We start from the raw sequence: 19,282 nt of genomic DNA on the forward strand, positions 1-19,282 counted from the left end.
TTAGTAATTGAGTATTGTCATCCAAGTGGGAGATTATTGGATTAATTATTTAATTAATCAATTATGGATTGACAATAATCAATTATTATAAATTAATGTTATAATTTATAATATGGTCTATTGTATTAAGCACTCATTAGTTGATGAATATGTATGATTGGACTATTCTTTCTAAATGGACCGTGATGGGTTGGACCATTTAGCTAAGCCCAATGAGAGGTCCCTGCCCTCAGCCGTTTAACTATTTAAACGTCATCCCATCAGACGGTTAAACTATTGTGAATTCTTCTGGTGCTACACGGAATGAGGGTAGTCATCCCTCTCATCCTTCTGACAACAACTATCATTCATGAACCTAAACATACAAGGTAGACAATTTCTTATTCCTTCCTTGTTACTACTGATGATATGCTATAATTTGTATCTAGTGATCTATGGCTAAACACTAAATTTTTTTATCAATTGGTATCAAAAACAACAAATTTTTTTCAAAAACAATTTTCAAAAACAAAATATTTTGCAGGGACCAAAAACAACAAATTTTTTTTACAGGGACTAAAACCAAAACGAAACATATTTGCAGGGATCAAAATCATATTTTAGCCTTTTTAAAAATTTAAGGACAAATTTGAGGTATTACTCGAATTAATAAAAGCGTAAATAGAAAAATGATAGGACGATTCATGGGATGCATAAAATAGTGGTCGTTTTCAGTAGTGTGCCTGCTAAGCTCAAACTCTAATTGGGCAATTAGATGACATTTGGCAATTAGAATAGTGTGACATATGGTCCTCTTATGTATTATTGATATAATTGTATCTACTACCCACCAAAAAGTAGAAACAGTACTCACCTTGATCTCGTGCAAATGCAACCCTTCAGCGTTTGGCAACCATGCAATGCAATGTAGGAAGGGGCACTTATTATTGGTCCCTCGAGTCCCAACATCAACGTGTGTATGTTGTTATGTTATGCTATCATCGTTTTTAAATATGTACGCTCCTTTTGAGTCCTTTCAATTTCATGTTGTGCATATCACAACCTTAATTTCCATTTCACATTTCCTTGTCAATGCAGCTTGCAAGCAGCTAGTTATAAAGTTTTCAAATGAATCATAAATATATAATGGGACCAGATCTTTTTATTTTAAAATTTTTGAGATTTCACTTGCAATTTCATTTTATTTTATTTTTGGAAAATGAGTTTTCACTATAAATAGTTTTCATTCGGAGATTGTCTTAAACATATATATAGAATAATTGAGAAAAACTCAAGTTCCATATAGAATAAATAGAGTTATGAACGAGTTTATAAAGCGTGATATTTCTCGCCGTATAATTAGTTTTGTATATAATATGTTAAATCTAATATAAAAACATAATATAGCATTGGGGTCTATCGATGGATGATCCATCATTTATATCGACCCCTCAAATCCATTAGTGTTGGGTGTGAAGAGATAGGAAAAATGAAAATAAAAATGAGTTTACAAAGTGACATTTGTAAGATAATAAGATAATTCATATTTTTTAACACATTGTTTTTATTCCATTTATCTTTGTATAAAAAATGTAGTAAGTATCAAGATCAACACAAGTTGAACCTAAGACCGAAAAAAGAATGTTCGGTCACAAGATTTAAACACAAACATAAAAGAAAAAAAATAGATAAAGAAAAAAAATTAAATAATGTATATTTTTAAAAAAATTATTAAATGATGCACAATTTTATATGTAAAAAGTTATTAAAATTAATATTCTTTGACAAAATGGTAAAGGAGTTATTAAAAAACTTCTATTGTTATAAAAGCATAGAAAATGATAGTAAAAATGAGTAGGGAAAAATAGAGAAAATAATCTCCATGAACTTAGTTATCTCAATTGGTAGGAGAATCTATTGTAATATGCATCGGTCGGGTTCGAACTCAAACACACTATACTTATTAATCTTTTTCTTTTTAAATGAATCATATACATTCAGTCACCAATTTATTCATCTTTAAAAATGAAATTCTAGCAATTTAACTACTTAAACAAAAATAGATAATTATACTTATAGATAGTTTTTTTTTTTTTTCACTTCACTGTTATAAGTCTCGTGCTTTGGAGGACTATTTTGATCTATTACCTCAACCAAGGCTGATCTAATAGTTTTGTAAGCTTAAAGTAAAGTTTTAGTCGAGGCCTTCCTGAAATTAATAAAAATATTTTATTAGATATATTACATTTTATCTTTATAATTATTTGTGGGAGTGTCTACGGTTCCATTTTTTCTTTAAAAAAACATTTAAAACAATATTTTTTTATTTTCTTTTTATTAGAACACCATTCAAATAGTAAAATTTTCATGAATATTATCGGTTATCTCCTACTCCCTCAATTTTAAAATAGGTGTCATGTTAACTATTTTTTTTGTCTCAAATTATTTATCCCTTTTTACATTATAAATACAACATTTTTTTTTCTTCCCCTAAAATACTTTTATTTATTAAATTTCATTCATCTAACTACTTTATTAACTATGATTAATAAAAGTACAAAAAAAACTATGATTAATAAGAATGTTTTAGTAAATAAAATACATTTTATCATTAAAATAAACAATATTAATCATTTTCTTAATAAACGTATAAAATTAAAAAAACCACCTGATTTAACAAGAGGGAAGTAATAAACTTCTTGAATATATAGGGTGAGGTCTAGACTACTTCCAAAAATTTGTGGTTAAGCTATCCAACAACCAATGAATGTTGGCCATATATATAATAAATTTAGGGTCTTACTAACTAACAAACATCAATTACTTGTTTATAAAAAATTATTTGTTTTTATTGCTTAATCAATATCCTAAGAACACTGTTTAACATTCTCCATAAATTTATAAGTGGTACATACAAACTAGTTTTAACTCCACTTACAAATCTTGTTAATGTAGTTAGTGGGATTGCTGGTGAATTTTATCCACAATTCTTAAACAAGTAATCTAAAAAAAAAAAAAAAACCTATGGGGATGGGGGGTATATATGTAATCACAGATTACCCTTTCATTTCATTTAACGTGTAAAGAAGCATATAATAATTGTTTATAAATGAACGTTGGAGACACGCTGAAATAGAGTCAAAACGGCTTCAAGTCTAAAATTTGTGAATGGACAATCAACCAACACCATTCATTGAAGATGATGTAACCGCTGCTGACAGACAGAGAGGTGGAACACGCCACCCTGTCTACCGCGGTGTCCGTAAACGGCGGTGGGGAAAATGGGTATCAGAAATTCGTGAACCCAAGAAGAAATCTCGCATATGGCTAGGATCATTCCCGGTGCCGGAGATGGCTGCTAAAGCATATGACGTTGCAGTGTATTGCCTGAAAGGCCAAAAAGCGCAACTCAACTTTCCCGACGAGGTGGAGAATCTACCACTTCCGGCTACATGTACGGCCAGAGACATTCAGGCTGCGGCAGCTAAGGCGGCGGCGAGTATGATGAAGGCTTCGTTGGATGAGAAGGGTTGCATTGTGTCTGATGAAGATGATTTTTGGGGTGAGATTGAATTGCCGGAGCTGATGGAGAGTGATTCGTCGTGGAGTTGCTCCGGTGATATCATGACGTGGCCAGAAGTTGAGGTTTTGGCGCAGCAACATTTCATGTCGTCGTGTCTATAAATAAACGTTGGTCTGTTTCTTGCATATCTATCAATGTAGTATTATCTTTTATATTGCTATATATCATGATCATCAATGAGTTATATTTATCATTTGAATATTAAAAACTCTTTTTCTTTCTCCCCCCTTTAAGTAACTAATAAGTTACAATATTTTCCTTAATTTAACTAATGCATAATATGAACATTTTTTTTTTTCCTTTTCTAAAAATAAGCATGGACAGCTTCTATGAAGGTTTGATCTAATGATCACTGCAAAAAGTTTTTATTTTTATTTTTTATGAAGGTTTGATATAATCACCACAAAGATTTTAAAATCAAATGATAAGTTTTCCAACCTTGATTCTAAAAGAACTATGAATAACCTATTTTTTTCTTTACACCCAATCTGGGATCCCTCGCCCTCAACAACACCTGAATTAAGCCTAGCCTAGGCAGCAATACACTCTTACGGTGAATGTATTCTATATCTAGCATAGTTTAGCCAAATGCATTGTTTAAACATATATATTAACATAAATTTATAGGGCGGGTTATATATTTTTCTTGGATTGTCTCATCTTCCTAAATAAAATGATGACCTCAAATTGAGCACAACGTAATATGTTTCGTGCAGCAATGCATTGATGTTACGCATGAACTATATACGTTGGAATACATATTTATTACTGTCGCTTAAAAAGAATATTTTTTTATGGAGTTGTTCAAGTTAAACCTCGTCATTTCAAATTAAACCTTTTTTTTTTTTTGGCGAAATCGTTCAAGTTAAATCTCGTAATATTCTTCTAGTATTTTATTATGTTGCGGGCTTCGTTCGATCTCATATAATAAAAAACATGTTAGTATATTTGTTGGTTTAAGAACATAAGCATAAATGAACTATTGTTACAATGTTTTATACTCTAATTACTCTTCAATTAAAACATTAAATGATACTAATAATTAATTTTTTAATCATTGGTGGCACCACGTTCATGCGACTCAGGGTGTTTCCATTTTGTATGAATTCCACATAATAACGTGGGGCAACAAAAACTTTGATGGAAATCATATCTACACCTATAAAGGGTTTTCGTCATGTTTTGCTATGTACTTTTTAGGAAAAAGTGACAAGAAATTGACCTTTTACTAGTAGTTTTTAATGTATAGTTGTCCTTTAACTCAATAGAGTGGTAGTGGATACTTCTAACACTCAATTTGGACCTTTCAGAGTTTGGAAAAATGAGGTTAACTAGCTAGGGTGAGTGACTAATTTCTTTTGACACTGAATTCTATCAACATCGACATTATGTTATGCGTGTATTTGTGGGATTTTTCTGAATAACTCAGTTCATAAAATTAATGGGGAAGGAGAGGGACTTTTGTTTGTGTCTAGTGGAGTGTATTATAATTGGCAAAAGATTAAAAAACTGCCCGATGATGACTAATGACGAATTGTGAAGCAAGAAAAAGTAGATTTGCAATCCCGACTACTATGAGTCTATACCATAGTAAGATCATCTTCAACCTAATTGTTTACTTAAGGATTTCTACCTATTAAAGACTTTAATTGAAGGAAAAAAGAGGAGTGCCTGTTAGTTACATGTAACTAATAATAGATTCCACAATGATAATACAAAAGAAAATAGATTTATATATTTTTTTTTTTTTTTTTTTTTTAGAACAAAAGAAAATAGATAAAAGTTGGTCTCATCGTGGATACACTTTATTTATTTTTTCAATGTCCGAGCAGCTTAATGTTTGAAGTATGCTGCATTTCTTTTCTTCTATTTCTAATTTCCTACAACAAGATATAAATAGCAAGAGTATTATCTTCAAAGCATTACATGATTTATCTAAGGAAGATGCAACTTTATTTGACTGTGTGTTGTGGAGTATTTGAAAACAAAGAAAAAACAGATCGTGGAATGAGGTAATTGATGCTCAAGTTTATGTTGTTGAGAGAGGAAAAATTATGCTTCATGATTGGCATGATGCAAGTAGGATTTGTAATACATCTTGTGCATAACCACGACAAGAAGGAAATGTGAAATGGATCAAACCAACTGAAGGAAGATTTAAGTGCAATATTGATGCTTCTTTCTCCCAACTTTCTAATAGAGTGAGAATAAGAGTTTGTATAAGGGATGATACATGCATTTTTGTTTTGGCAAAAACTGAATGATTTACTCCGGTCTGTGAGGCACATGTTGGCGAAGCTCTAGATGATTATCAACTTTAGAATGAGTTTATTAATTACACTTGAGACCTATCGATTTTGAGCTTGATGCCAAAAAAGTGATGGATATTTTTTCATCTGCACATCAGGATGTTGCAGAATTTGGGATGATTATTCATAATTGTAAAACTATCTATGAACAATATTATATCAACTCTAGTGTTGAGTTTGTGAAGAGACAAGCAAATAAGGCAGTCTATAGACTAGCTAAGGTGGCCGCATCCTCAATTAGTTTTCAGATTTTGGTAGAAATACCCGATTGTATTGAACACATTTTAAGTAATAAAATGATACAAGTTTCTTTCCTTAAGAATTTTTTTTTTGGTCTCACCATCTCAAATTTATGTCATTCTTGCGCTTTTCAATTTCTTTTTATTTATTTTTTAAATGCATATATTAAAGTACATATCTGTGGACTTATTTAAGGACTTGTTTTAGTCTACTATCATTTGAGTCATTGAGTCCTTAATATATACTTTTATTAAAAAAAAATATAAATAAATTATGTGTACACGTAAGATATATTTAAGACCGTTTTTAATTTACTACCATTGTGGATGTTTTAAGCATCCTTAGAAAAACATAAGACAAGTTTTGGTATTGGTTGTTAGTTACTTAGTTAAAAAATTGTTCGAATCAATTTGTTACTTTAAAAATTATGTATTCTATTTTTTTAAAAGTTGAAAAAGAGTTTGTATCAATGCAAACAATTCATTTTTTTCCTTTTTATTTTTAAGTTTTTAACAAATGTCCCAGGATACCTTTTTTTGAGAAAAAATGTCAGAGGAGGATACTTGTTAACATGACTATTTGTTAATATACAAGTATGTATTTTATTAGTAGTTTTTATTTTATCACATAGTGCTTTGGGAGTTATTTTTAAACCAATACTATAACCAACTTATTTCAAGCCCAATATCTTTACGCTCTTTAGAGAAGTGCTTTTTTGACCCCTCAAAAATGCTAAAATCATCTGGTTCATAAGTATCAAATAATTATTATTTTATTTTAACACATTCTATAGATAACTCGTAGTATAGTTAGCCCTTGAACTTAAATGCCTAAAAATATGATATTTTACCTTATACCTTTACCCTTATACAAGTCAAAAAGTTTTCAATTTTAACCCTATCATCATTTGATTTCACCCCTACAAAATATGAAACAGCATGTCACTTTCACTTGTCACTCCCAACTAATCAGTGATCTGTTCATCATCATGCTATACGCATTGGATGCCAAGTTGATTGATTGATATTTGGAAAACAACTATGCTCAGGGCAAAGTGTATGATGCCCAGGGAAAGTTGTAGTTCTAATTCCTAACTAAGAATATTAAAACGAGAGATAATAATAATATAATACATTTTTATGTAGCGTTGACGTTGACAATGCAAATCAATTTAGGCTATTCATAATTTATATCTTTTATAGTTTGTTTATACTCAGTCTTATAGTATGCCGACAAAATAGTTTTGCTTTGCAGAAGTTTTGTCTTCGTGTAAAATGGAGTAGACACTGCTGGTACTAGTGGAGTGGTCTTATTGAGTGGCTACTTTTAGTACTTTTGGAATGATGAAATTTTTGACACGAGACAAATATGCTCATTATTTATTAAAAATTGACGCATTCATGCGGTCCGTACAGTTGTGATTATTGGATCATAGTTATAATAATTGTGTCAAATTTAAATTTAGTAATTTAAGTGGTCTTGATGATAATTACCATATTGCACTCCAATACAAAGCGGAAAGTAACATACGATACGATACGATACGTATGTATTTTGTCTTCTCACCTAATCAATCATGTTTCCACACTTTCCTCTTTGGCAAAATCCAATTCAAATTATCTTTTATATCTTCTTCCTGATCACATTCACAATTTCACATCTCATCCATCCCTGAACACAAATACAGTCTTTGGTTGTTTTGTGATGGGTTCTGAAGCAAAGGCAGAGCAAGAGAGCAGCATACCAAGGCTCCCTTTGTTCTCTGTCTCACCAGCAGCAATGAAAATTCAAATGCAAATGGAATCCCCAGAGAGAACGGGGACGGTGACTCCACCACTTCAAACCTCAGGTTCAGTACCATTTCTTTGGGAACAAGAACCAGGAAAGCCAAGGCTTTGCAATGCACTTGTGCCCTTCACTAATCCCAGTAGTGACAAGTGTTTGGAGCTTCCTCCAAGGTTGCTATTAGTACCCTCACCCACCCTTTTGCAGCAGGGTCCTCATGTAACCAGCAACAGATTCCGTTCTCCATCTTTTAGAATTGAAGACAACAATTGCTATGGTTCTTCTTTTAGTACTGATAAAGGCTTACTTGGTAGTACTATGAATATTCTTATCAAAAGAGACAGTGGTTGGTTTGGTTCTTGGAGGAAAAATGTCAAAAGAGATCAGGTCAGTGGTGGTAGCCATGTCTTTCCATCTTCTTCTACTGATAAGGATACTGGTACTATTGACATTGCAGACAACAACAAGATTATGAAACGTTCTGGTAGCTCTTCTAGCCTCTCACATCATGGCAAGTCCCCTACCTGGGTAAGCTTCAACCCTTTTTTCATTCAAGGTTTCAACTTTCTACTAGTTTTTTTGTGTTTGTCTCCAAAGTTGTGACTTTTGTCTCATGGAATTGCATATGTTATAATTATTATTAAAATTCAAATGGTCTATTAATTTTGCATTTGCAGACAACTATCCGTAAGGGGATGAAGCAGGTGGTTACACTACCATGGAGGAGCAAAAAGTTGAAGAAGAAAGATGGTAGTGGCCTTAAGCTTTGAGAATAGATTTTGCTGGTCAGTTAAAAATCATGTGTCTGAGAAACTATCCACGGCATTATATGAGATAATAACTATGACATGTTCATTATAGTGGAAGACACAACACAACCAGCTCTTTTGCTGCAGTACTGTAAAAGAGTGTGGGGTTAGATCATGCTAGTAGTCTCTGTTTTTTAGTGGGATGTTAAGTTTTACATGATTTTTAACCTACTTGGTAGAAATTACTATCTCATCCCATCTCATATTAGTAATGTTACAATTACTCCCCTCCCCTTGGAATTGCAATCATGTCTCTTTTCTCATTTCCTTCTGCTTTTCTATTCCATTTGCTTAGTGCTTGTCTTTATTAGAGCCAAATAACAAGTGGAATTTCAACCACTTTATTGACTTCTTCGCCTAAGTAATGTCCAGTGCAAATGATATTTATGGACAGACATTTTTTCCAAGTTCTAATGTAACGCCATTGAATCGGCTACAATTCACATATGCTTCTAATAGCAGATCAATAAAATTGAGGAAGAAATTATATCTGGTTTATTGATTTACAATTTCATACAATTAATTTATAAATTTAGGAAAAGCCTAGATGTTTTTAGAATTCAACGTAAAATATGTTTAACTCTCAATTACAAGGTATCTTTAGTTTTGATTATATTTATATATATATATATATATATATATATATATATATATATATATATATATATATATATATAAAATCATTTGCAGAGACGATACTATCATAAGTTTGAAAAATAAATTAGCATAAACCGTTGGTTATAGTATTGTGACAATACTATAATATAAAATCTTTTTATTAGATTAATTACTGTTACAAACAATGGATAATGTAATTTCAACATTTTAATTAGTTTATAACATTAACATATATAATATAATAATTACTAACCAATTCTATGAAACTTTTATACAAAATTAGTATTATTTGTTTTTAACTTTAGATATATGGCATCTAACAAATTAAACTTTAAACTTCAAACTTCACAGGTTCGAATATGTGCCCCTACAATGTCCACCAAATATGTCATGCTCACAAGACGCTATTTATTTATTTTTATCCTAAAATCTAATTACAAAATGCTAAAATTGAATTAGCTATGTACATATATTATTTTTTTCAAAAATATGTATATATATTATTAATAAATGGCTTAAATATGCCTTTAGTCCCTGCACTTTCCTCAGATTTTGGCATTGGTCCCTACATTTTTTTTTGTTTGGAATTGATCCATGCACTTTGTAAAAATATTGGTATTGGTCCCTCTGTTAACTTTCTGTTAGAAAAAAAAAAACACAAAACTAACGGAGTGCCACGTGTGGCCCAATCAATTCACGCCACGTGGCCCAATGCCAATAAAAAAAAAGTGCAGGGACCAATGCCAAAATCTGATGAAAGTGCAAGGACCAATGACACATTTAAACCTTAATAAATTTAGAATCGTTAAAGAGTGTCCGGATTACGCGTTAACAACACCCATAACACATTACACTCTTTCATGCAATAATTACATACAACCCCCCCATTTGCACCACTAATGTACTTTCGTTTTTAGTACTACAGTGTTTCTTTAGTAGTGAATAATATAGACACAAGCAATTGTTTACTCAATTTTGATTTTTGTATTCAGAAAATTATTTGTCTCTCCAAACATGAAGGTGAAAATGAGAGAGGAAAAGGAGATGATATAAATCCTAGTAAAAGAGTGATAACGACAAGATAAAATAACCTCAAGTTTTGTTCAAAAAAGAACATAACATTAAGCTGTAGTCATGTCCTTAATATTAAATGACAATTCGATTTATAAACAACATTCATGTATTCAAGTAAGCTAAACAAAACTCCTTATTGTCACTAGAGGAACAATTCAGAAAGTGCATTAGCTAGTAGAGGCAAAATACATCAGGTGGCAGAATAAACTGACATTCAACCAAAGACTTAACTTAAATATTAAATGAAGCCTCTGGATTAATCTGGAACAGATAGATTGTTACAAATGGATTCTCAATCAAATATTTTGTAACTAGGTACTTTTATTACTCACAGATGAAAAAAAAAGTCCAAACAGAGAAGTTGCCAATTATTCCCTTGTATCCCAAGTGAATCAGCTTACTTTTTACCAGTCATACCTGCAACCACCTGCAACGATATAGAACACCAATATCAGGAAACCATAAATGTAAATGATGGTCTCAATCTGGCGATAGTAGGGACTAGAAAGTGCATCTCAAACCCCTTTCTAGACAAGCTATTCTTGCAACTAATGGTTGGATTACATCGATTGTATTTATGATTGTGAGCACTTGAAAATATTGGGTGCTTTGTTTCAAGTGATACTAATGGGAAAAACAAAATGTAGGGGATGATTTGCAAAATCAAGCAGCATATACTATAATGCTGAAACTCTGCTGGTTTCACAACAGCTTGCCCCTAAAGCCTCTTCTTACAGGTCTTTCAGAGAACATAACATTACTAAACAGAAGTACAGAAAAACTAATGCTACTCCCCATGATGAGATAAAATATTAAAAATTCATACAAATTATTTGTTTTTGAAACAATACTAGAAAGTTAAAGCCAATACTAGAAACACTCACATCGCTCAAAGCAGGTTGAGGTGGTTGCTCGGCTGCTCGATATGTGTCCAGCATAGGCCTCACAAAAGCAGGAAGGAAAAGGCCTACAGAAAATTTCACATAGTAAGTGAATAGCATGTTGGTACAAAACACGACTAAAAACATGTTTCTAAATTTAATTTCAAGAAGAATCATGAAACAGTATAAATAAAATGATTGTAGAGAACATGAATCAATCAAAGAAAATTGAAGAATAAAGGTAATCATGTTATCAGGAATTCAACCCTTCCCAACACCCAAAAAATGAACTACCTATTCTGTTACTTCCACCTCAAATCTTAGACAAACAAGATTCAATTTGGTTCCATACATATAATCTAACCAAATAAAAGCATAGTGATTGAGACATTTAGTGGCCAAACTTAAGGCTGGAACAAAAAACAGTATTTTCATGATTTTGATGCAAACATTGAAATTATTAAAAAAATGTACAGATTTGCATAATTTTCCGTACATGGAATTGCAGTGTTAAATTTCAAGAATCGCAATAACAAATTGAATAGATACGAAGCTGAATCAATAAACAGTAAACCCTAATTATATGAAATGATTGAGAAGAAGAAGATTAGGGTTAAGAGAGAGATACCAAAGCCAGCGATGAGACAAGAAGCAGCGACAACTGGTTCTTGAGCAACGAACATTCTGAGCCTCTCCATCACAGCCATTTTCAATTTCAATTTCAATTTCAATTTCGATTTCGATTCACTCCTTTCTTCTCCTTTCTTCTGTTCTGTTTTGTGTCGATTACTGAGATATATGTTTGGGCCAAAATTATTACAAGTGACAAAATTGTTGTTTAGGACCCCCGTATTGCTCACAGCCCCTAAATTTCCCAAAATGCCCCTTGAACAACTAATTATTTTTGGACTTGGCCCGTTTGGATTGACTTATTTTGAGCTTATCTACTTCCATAAGCCTTTTTTTTAAAGGTGTTTGGGTAAATAAATAAAAATAGTTTATCATAGTTTCATAAGCTGCTTATGCCATATTTTAATAAGCCTAAATTTTCAGCTTACCATCCGGCTTAACAAGGAGCTTATGAATTTATGTAACCTCCTTCGATTCTCTCGATCCATTTTTCCAAAACATATATTTTAAATTTTTTTTTTTAGAAACAAACATATATTTTAATTATAATGTTAGTTATCTTTGGCGGTGCATGAGTAACAAAATTGTTATATACTTATTTTACCAAAGTAACACACATAACTAAGATTTTTTTTTTTTAAGGAAGATTTTTATTATTTTTTTGTTACGTAACAAAATGAAACTGAATAAATAAAACAAACTTAACTTGTCTTTTTTTGGTAACAAACTGTACACTATTATCTTTGATTTTTGTGGTTCGATTCTTTGATTTTTTTGTTAAATTAAAAATATTTAAAATTTCGATAATTGCTTATGTAATGTCAGATCCAAACACTTCACTTTATGTAAGTACTTTTTAGTGTACATATCCAAACATAAATAACTTATCAAATATAAGAGCTTATGATGTAAGCTCTAATATTATAAACCCTAATGCCATAAACACCTATATAAGCTGTTTATCCAAACGGAACCTTGATAGATAAATACTGATTTCATTATCATCCTACACTTATATAATACATGGTTGTTGGGATATATAAAAGAAGAAAAAACGAAAAATTTATCCACAAGCTACCATGCAAGAATTGCTAAAACAAAACAATAAACAGCCATGTTTATAAGCCAATACATGCATTTCAAATATGGGAAGCCAAGTATATTTATTACTGTCTCTTGGCCGCTGTTTCAATATAAGATTCCGACATTATAGTTAATTTTGGTGGTATTTTTTGTAATGAGCCTATAAAGTTAGTTTGTCATTTTTTTGTTAGACGTTTTTTTTTTCTTTCTAAATCAGGTGTAGTATCATGTGTTTAGGTGGTTGGAATGAGAGTTTGTTTTACTTTTACATTTACCAAAACTTCTTCGTTTTATGTTCGATTTAGGTGAATGGGAGTGGGGGAAAGAGAGGATTGATTTCTTATTAATTTGGTAAACTGTTGTGGGGTCCATGTGAAAAGAGTAGTGATATTTGAACATCTATTTGAAACAACTTTTGTGACAACCTCTTTTTTCTCTCTTTTCATTAGTCAAAAACAATGGAGAGAGAAAAAGGAAGAGAGAGAATAGGAGTATAATGTGAGTATGTGAGAGAAAGTTGTCAAAAAGTTGTCACAAAGTGGCTGTACAAATATCATTTCTCATGTGAATATGCCCAAACACTCTCAACTTTTTGGGAAACGAGACATATTTGTTCCCGTAAGTGGATATTGTTAAATCCACCTATTTGAAAGTGGGTTTTTTCAAAAATATTCTCATCACACATGTTTCATTTTTATAAGTGGGATCATGAACTTAATCTGTGCTGACACCGATAGTGACTTGTGGTGGATTTGTAAAGAGGTTGGTTGAGTGAGGGGTTATGTTCCTAGTCTTCCTCTTGTTCGGTTGTTGTTGAGTGTTTCTGTTTTCGGATGGTGTTTTAGTTTTCGCTCTTATTTTTTTTTTTCCATGGGAGGGATTCTTCAATTTTATTATCGTTCGACTTGAATACTTCTTGTATTTAAACTTTTATATATGTTTGTATTTCTTAATTAGTTTCTCTTTTATCTATGTAATATTTGTTTGTGTGACGTTCAACTAATATGGTTATTTGATGATTATTAGTTAATGTTGTGTAATGGAACTAAAGTCGAGTAAAAGTTATATTGGTCGATGACTTTTTTATTTGAAAGGAGATAATCATATTTAAATTATCTATGAATTACATTATATTTTAATCGAGAGCCAATGTTACAATAAAACTCTTTTTGTTTGTACATTACACGGGTCAAAGACTAGTGTAATATATTTGTCATTAAAAAAAAAATCAATTTTTACTTTTAGACCACTAACAAAAAAGTGAGAAAAAACTTCAAAATAAAACATGATTTGAACGGTAAGAGAGAGAAAGAAAAAAAACATGCCTCCACAATAAAATTTCAAAAAGTGCTATTGAGCCCGTGAAAAAGAATGTGTTAAGACAAATTTTGAGAAAAACTCTACTTGATGGAAATAATTAATCTGGTTGAGAAAACAAAACTTGGAAAATAGAGTATATATTTGAAGACTTTTTCACATTCTATAAAATTCATCAGCAACAACAAGCATGACTTGATGCATATTTAAATACTTCCAATCTTGCTGTCACTTTGATTTCCCACCAGAGTAATTAGCATATAATTGTTTCTGCATCAAAAGGAAATATTTATCAACAAGCAACAGAGAAAATTGTATAATAAAACTTTAAAGCTATATACATGGTTTAATCGTGGATCAAACGAGGTAAAATATATGTTGTTCAAGTTCTACTCATTTAATTAATTAATTTAATTTTCAGTTTAAGGTCAACTCATTTGATTCATGAATTAAGTTTAACGAATTAATTATTAAATCGAGTTCCAACATATATTTGTGTTGGCTCGGTCTATTGCTACCTCTATATGACTATATCATTCTTTTGGTCCATGAATAAACCACATACTTACGGCCGTCGAAGGCGGATAACCGATCAACGATGGAGGCCTCCTTCTCAACACCTTCTATCAACTCACATACGATTAGACTCAAGTCCAAAAGGATTACACACACCCTTGCGAAGATATGCACACGGTAGTTGTACCTATCCTTCAAGGGTTTTGCGATCATGCGCAAATATTCCAAACACAAAACACTTTACCTTCAACTCATTTATTGTCGAAATCAATTTTACAAAATCAATTATTGTCACAGCAGACATGTTTAAGCCATTATACGATAATTAATTATGCTCAAAGCAACAACCATACGGGAAGAAAACTCAGATAAGAACTTCATCAGATTGCATAAATTATATTACCTGTTTGGTCATGACTTTGATGACGTCTTCGAGTGAACAAATATCATCAGAGATACAGCTACTTTTACACTCCATCTTGTTGCTCATCATATATGCCTCATATGGTTTCGTTGACGGCCCTTCTTCTCGTTCAACAACATTCACAACAGGAGTCGTAGAAGAGCCTATTGAATTACCAATCACATAATTATTATGGTTTTTATTCCAACCTTGAAATGGCACATTGCTAGTGCTGTTAAAAGTACCACCTTCTGGAAGGTAAGAATTTGTTTCAGGTAATTGCATAGTGCTTGACCAAATGTCATTGAACCTTTTTCCATGTAAAGAGCAAGAAAACAGTGGATGCTGAGAGGCTACAGAAGAAATTGGCATTCTTTGAACATGGTTCGGATTGGCATGAGCTTTGGCCGGTTGAAACTTAAGGTGATCTTTGCGGAGTGGTTTAAATTATGAGTAGGAAATCCATGCATATTGACACTAGCGGGAAAGGGTCTGAAAGCACTGTTATGATTATGAAACTGTCTAGGGTTATTCAATGTATGAAAATGTCCTCCAACTCTAGTGAGAGAACTGAATCTTGAATGGGATGTATTTGCTTGTTGGTTTTCCCCAGAACTAATTCCTTTCAGATAGAGTCTATATTTCTGCAGATTTAAAAAAAAAAAAAAAAAAGAACCAAGTAAGTTTTCGTGAATTAAAGTGCTTGAGAACTACATAGCACATGCACTTCAGATTGAAGGTGTGTCTGTCTAGTGTCAGACACTGATACATGTGATTACATATAATTTAATTACTTCAAATTTGTAAATTATTAGCAGTGTCGCTGTATCGGTGTCATGACTAGCATCTGCGTTAATGTCATTGTTGTCTTTATAGCTCATAAAAGTAAAGCATAAGAGATAAAGAAAAACACCTGGAGATGGCTGGCCACATTATCCCTTGTAAGATTTTCAACATTCATCAATTCAAGAATCTTTTTTGGTATAGCATCTGCAAGCAAAATAACAACTAAAATAAGAAACACAGTTTAGTATCGAAAAACTTCATAGCACGGTTAAACATGAGTAATGATCATGACTTGATATTCACATTCACCCCTAGACTAATCATAGGAAGAGTATTTGAGGAAGTTTTCAAATAATAGAAAGTATAATTTTCATTTTCATATCATAATATTAATCTCAACATTGAATTGCTATAACCTACTCAAACATACTCAATAAAATGAGAAAAAATAAAGACGAATATATCAATTGGATTGCTATGAGGACAACTATTTTTGCACATTGAAGACAGACGAAAGAACGTACTTTCAATGCCTAATTCATTAACAACAGCAAGAAACTTGCGGTGTAAGTCATTGGACCAAACAACTCGAGGCTTCTTCTGTGCTGTTGGATCATCATTGTCATGATCATCTTCATTCTCCTCCTCAATATCATCATTCATATCCTTCCTTTTTCTAGTTGGCTTTTCATTTTGATCAGAATTTCTTGTCACAGCTGAATCTATTACATTTCCACTATCAAAATTAGGCACATCATGATTGCTTCTTTTGCTAGTTTTCTTCTTCCTAATTACATGTTGCCAAATCATCTGTACCTCTTTCAATGTAACAGGTTTCAGAAGATAATCACAAGCACCATGATCAATTCCTTTCATCACCATCCTTGGATCATCATTTGCAGAAAACACTGAAATCAAAAACTGTAATCAAAACACTATAATTTTTTATAAATGTATCAGTAACATAAGATTGGAGAATTGCATAACTTACCTATGACAGGTAGGTCCATCTCAAGTCCAACAAGCTCAAGAAGCTTAAATCCATCCATGTCTGGCATATGAACATTACTGATTACTAGGTCAAAATTGTTTTTGTTTTCTCTCAACAACAAGTTCAATGCCGTTCGTGCACTTTGAGCAGTGGTTACTAAAACAGATAATCATAACTAAAATCAATATCATTTTGAAAGAGAAAAAATGATACATTGCAGATACAACCACAACATAAAATCTATGAAATGTTACTTTAAAAATAATAAATCTAATCGTTGGAAAAGAGTTGCATTACATCCCGCATCTAATGAATCCAACAATTTCTATGCAATTCAATCTTTGAAATCCAAAAAACAACATAAGATCACAAAAGATTAGACACAATTTTTTTTTTTAAATGTGAACTTTAAAAACCAAATCATGTCCAATCTGTCAAAGAATTTGATCGGTCAAATATAATTTAGTCGAACCTAAACAGTATCAAAGAAAATTTAAGACTGGCATAATTGATTCATACAAAGCATTGGCTGGACCTAATGTAGAAAAAATAGATATACATAAATACAAATAACTCCAAAACTTAAGGAAAAACCATCAAGATTCGTCAAAAAAGTTGTGTCACAACTCACAACAAAAACCAAAATAAACAAACAAACTGACTCAACTTGACAAATTCAAGTTTACAAAAATAAAAATAAAAACAGAAGAAAAAGAAACTGTTAATATTGTTATCATTATGATTACAATGCCTAGGCCAAAAGGTTTTAAAGAACAAAATAAAAAACTTACATAGCACCAACACACCAACACATATGGTTACATTCAAATATGTCATTTTATAAACTGCCAAAGAATCAAAACATAGGGGGCTGTTTTGTATTTAAATTAATTAGAGGTCCATAACCGCAACTTTTGGAAAGATAGGGGTCCAAAAGTGCAATTAAACCTTTATAAAATTACCATGGAACGTGTAAGAATCTATATCGTATCTAATATTATGTGTCACCACTTCTTAGTCAACAATCCATTTTTAATATATATATATATATATATATATATATATAAAGCAGCAGCATACCATGGTATTGACACCTTTGGAGAAGTCTCTCCAAAACCTTCAGACAAGTTCTATCATCATCAACAGCAAGAACACGCATTCCGATAGGAAACTTATCATTCATCTAATTACTGAAGAATTTTCGTCTACAAAGAGAAAAAGTAGAATGCAAAGAAAGAATGTAATTGAAAGTGTTTGAATGAGAATTGAGAAAGTGAAAGAATCTTGAGTTATATATGTGTAAAAATAAAATAAAATACCATTTTTGTTGACAAAAAAAGAACGTACCATGAACTATGGATAGTGAGAAGTGATTGAAACAAATATTGAGTATGTTTTTATGGTTATTACCTTAAAAATTATTTCCCACATGTATCTTCTGTTTTTGTTTGAGAAAGAGTATCTTTTATTTATGTTTCTTGATTTTTTTTCCTCAAAAAATATGTTTCTTGTTTCTGCCATGATTGAAACCAAAATTGAGTATGTTTTTAGAGTATATTACACTCCTCTCCCCTCAAAGATGCTTGAAGAATTACATTCCCCTCCTCTCTTATGTTAAAATATACACTCCCCTCCCTTGAAAAGTAAAATTTATACTCCCCTCCCATATAAGATGCTTGAATTACATCCCCCTCCCTTAATGATTAAATATGGACTACACTTCAATCTATTTCAACATAAATACATATTTTTATAATATATATTAATTTTGAATCACCATTTAAAAAATATGAATTCGTTTCTTTATAATCTAAATGTCAATGACAATTAAATTAAATATTTTGTTATTAATTTTATAATTTAGAGTATAAAATTCACTTTTATATAACCATACTTCATCGACTTTAGTAATTTTTCACATATTTTAATTTTATTTTGGGTTGTTTCTTATTTTATAATAGGGTTTAAAACTATATGTTAATGAAATTGTGAATAAAAATAGAGAAAGATATGTATTCAAAATTTGATTATATTAAAATGAACCCACAATGCTATTTTTTTTTGAAGTGTGTTATATTATTTTTTTGCTAGATTACTAGAAATAAAAAAAATTATTGAGGGACTAAAGCGTAGATTTTAACTTAAGAAGGAAGATGAATGTAATTCAAGCTTCTCTCATGGGAGGATAATAAAATATTTTCTAATATGTTTTGAATAAGAGGGGAGGGGTGTGTATATTTTAACATGAAGGAAGAGGAGTGTAATTCAAGCATCTTTG

At 31.3% G+C, this 19,282-nt stretch overlaps 4 protein-coding genes across 4 annotated transcripts; 2 read left to right on the top strand and 2 right to left on the bottom strand.

Moving 5' to 3' along the window:
* Window positions 1-3,062: 3,062 nt before the first annotated feature.
* On the top strand, window positions 3,063-3,783 carry LOC25499770 (ethylene-responsive transcription factor ERF023). The gene has a single exon (XM_013595204.3). It carries the CDS (start codon window positions 3,148-3,150, stop codon window positions 3,661-3,663), a length of 516 nt encoding a protein of 171 aa, XP_013450658.1. The 5' UTR covers window positions 3,063-3,147; the 3' UTR covers window positions 3,664-3,783.
* A 3,907-nt stretch (window positions 3,784-7,690) lies between these two features.
* LOC25499771 (uncharacterized protein At4g00950) lies at window positions 7,691-8,968 on the top strand. Its single transcript, XM_013595205.3, has 2 exons — window positions 7,691-8,424; window positions 8,574-8,968. The coding sequence occupies exons 1-2, from the start codon at window positions 7,816-7,818 to the stop codon at window positions 8,664-8,666; spliced, it is 702 nt and encodes a 233-aa protein (XP_013450659.1). The 5' UTR covers window positions 7,691-7,815; the 3' UTR covers window positions 8,667-8,968.
* Window positions 8,969-10,439: 1,471 nt separating this feature from the next.
* Window positions 10,440-12,072, bottom strand: LOC25499772 (uncharacterized). Its single transcript, XM_013595206.3, has 3 exons — window positions 11,907-12,072; window positions 11,282-11,364; window positions 10,440-10,824 (listed from the first exon to the last, which is right to left on the bottom strand). Exons 1-3 carry the CDS (start codon window positions 11,983-11,985, stop codon window positions 10,795-10,797), a joined length of 192 nt encoding a protein of 63 aa, XP_013450660.1. The 5' UTR covers window positions 11,986-12,072; the 3' UTR covers window positions 10,440-10,794.
* Window positions 12,073-15,580: 3,508 nt separating this feature from the next.
* On the bottom strand, window positions 15,581-18,187 carry LOC25499773 (two-component response regulator ARR10). The gene is made up of 5 exons (XM_024771138.1): window positions 18,085-18,187; window positions 17,005-17,160; window positions 16,538-16,921; window positions 16,141-16,217; window positions 15,581-15,871 (listed from the first exon to the last, which is right to left on the bottom strand). Exons 1-5 carry the CDS (start codon window positions 18,185-18,187, stop codon window positions 15,581-15,583), a joined length of 1,011 nt encoding a protein of 336 aa, XP_024626906.1.
* Between the last annotated feature and the right edge of the window lie 1,095 nt (window positions 18,188-19,282).

This window comes from Medicago truncatula, chromosome 7 (assembly GCF_003473485.1).
Source record: "Medicago truncatula cultivar Jemalong A17 chromosome 7, MtrunA17r5.0-ANR, whole genome shotgun sequence".
In the NCBI taxonomy this organism is placed as follows: Eukaryota; Viridiplantae; Streptophyta; class Magnoliopsida; order Fabales; family Fabaceae; genus Medicago; species Medicago truncatula.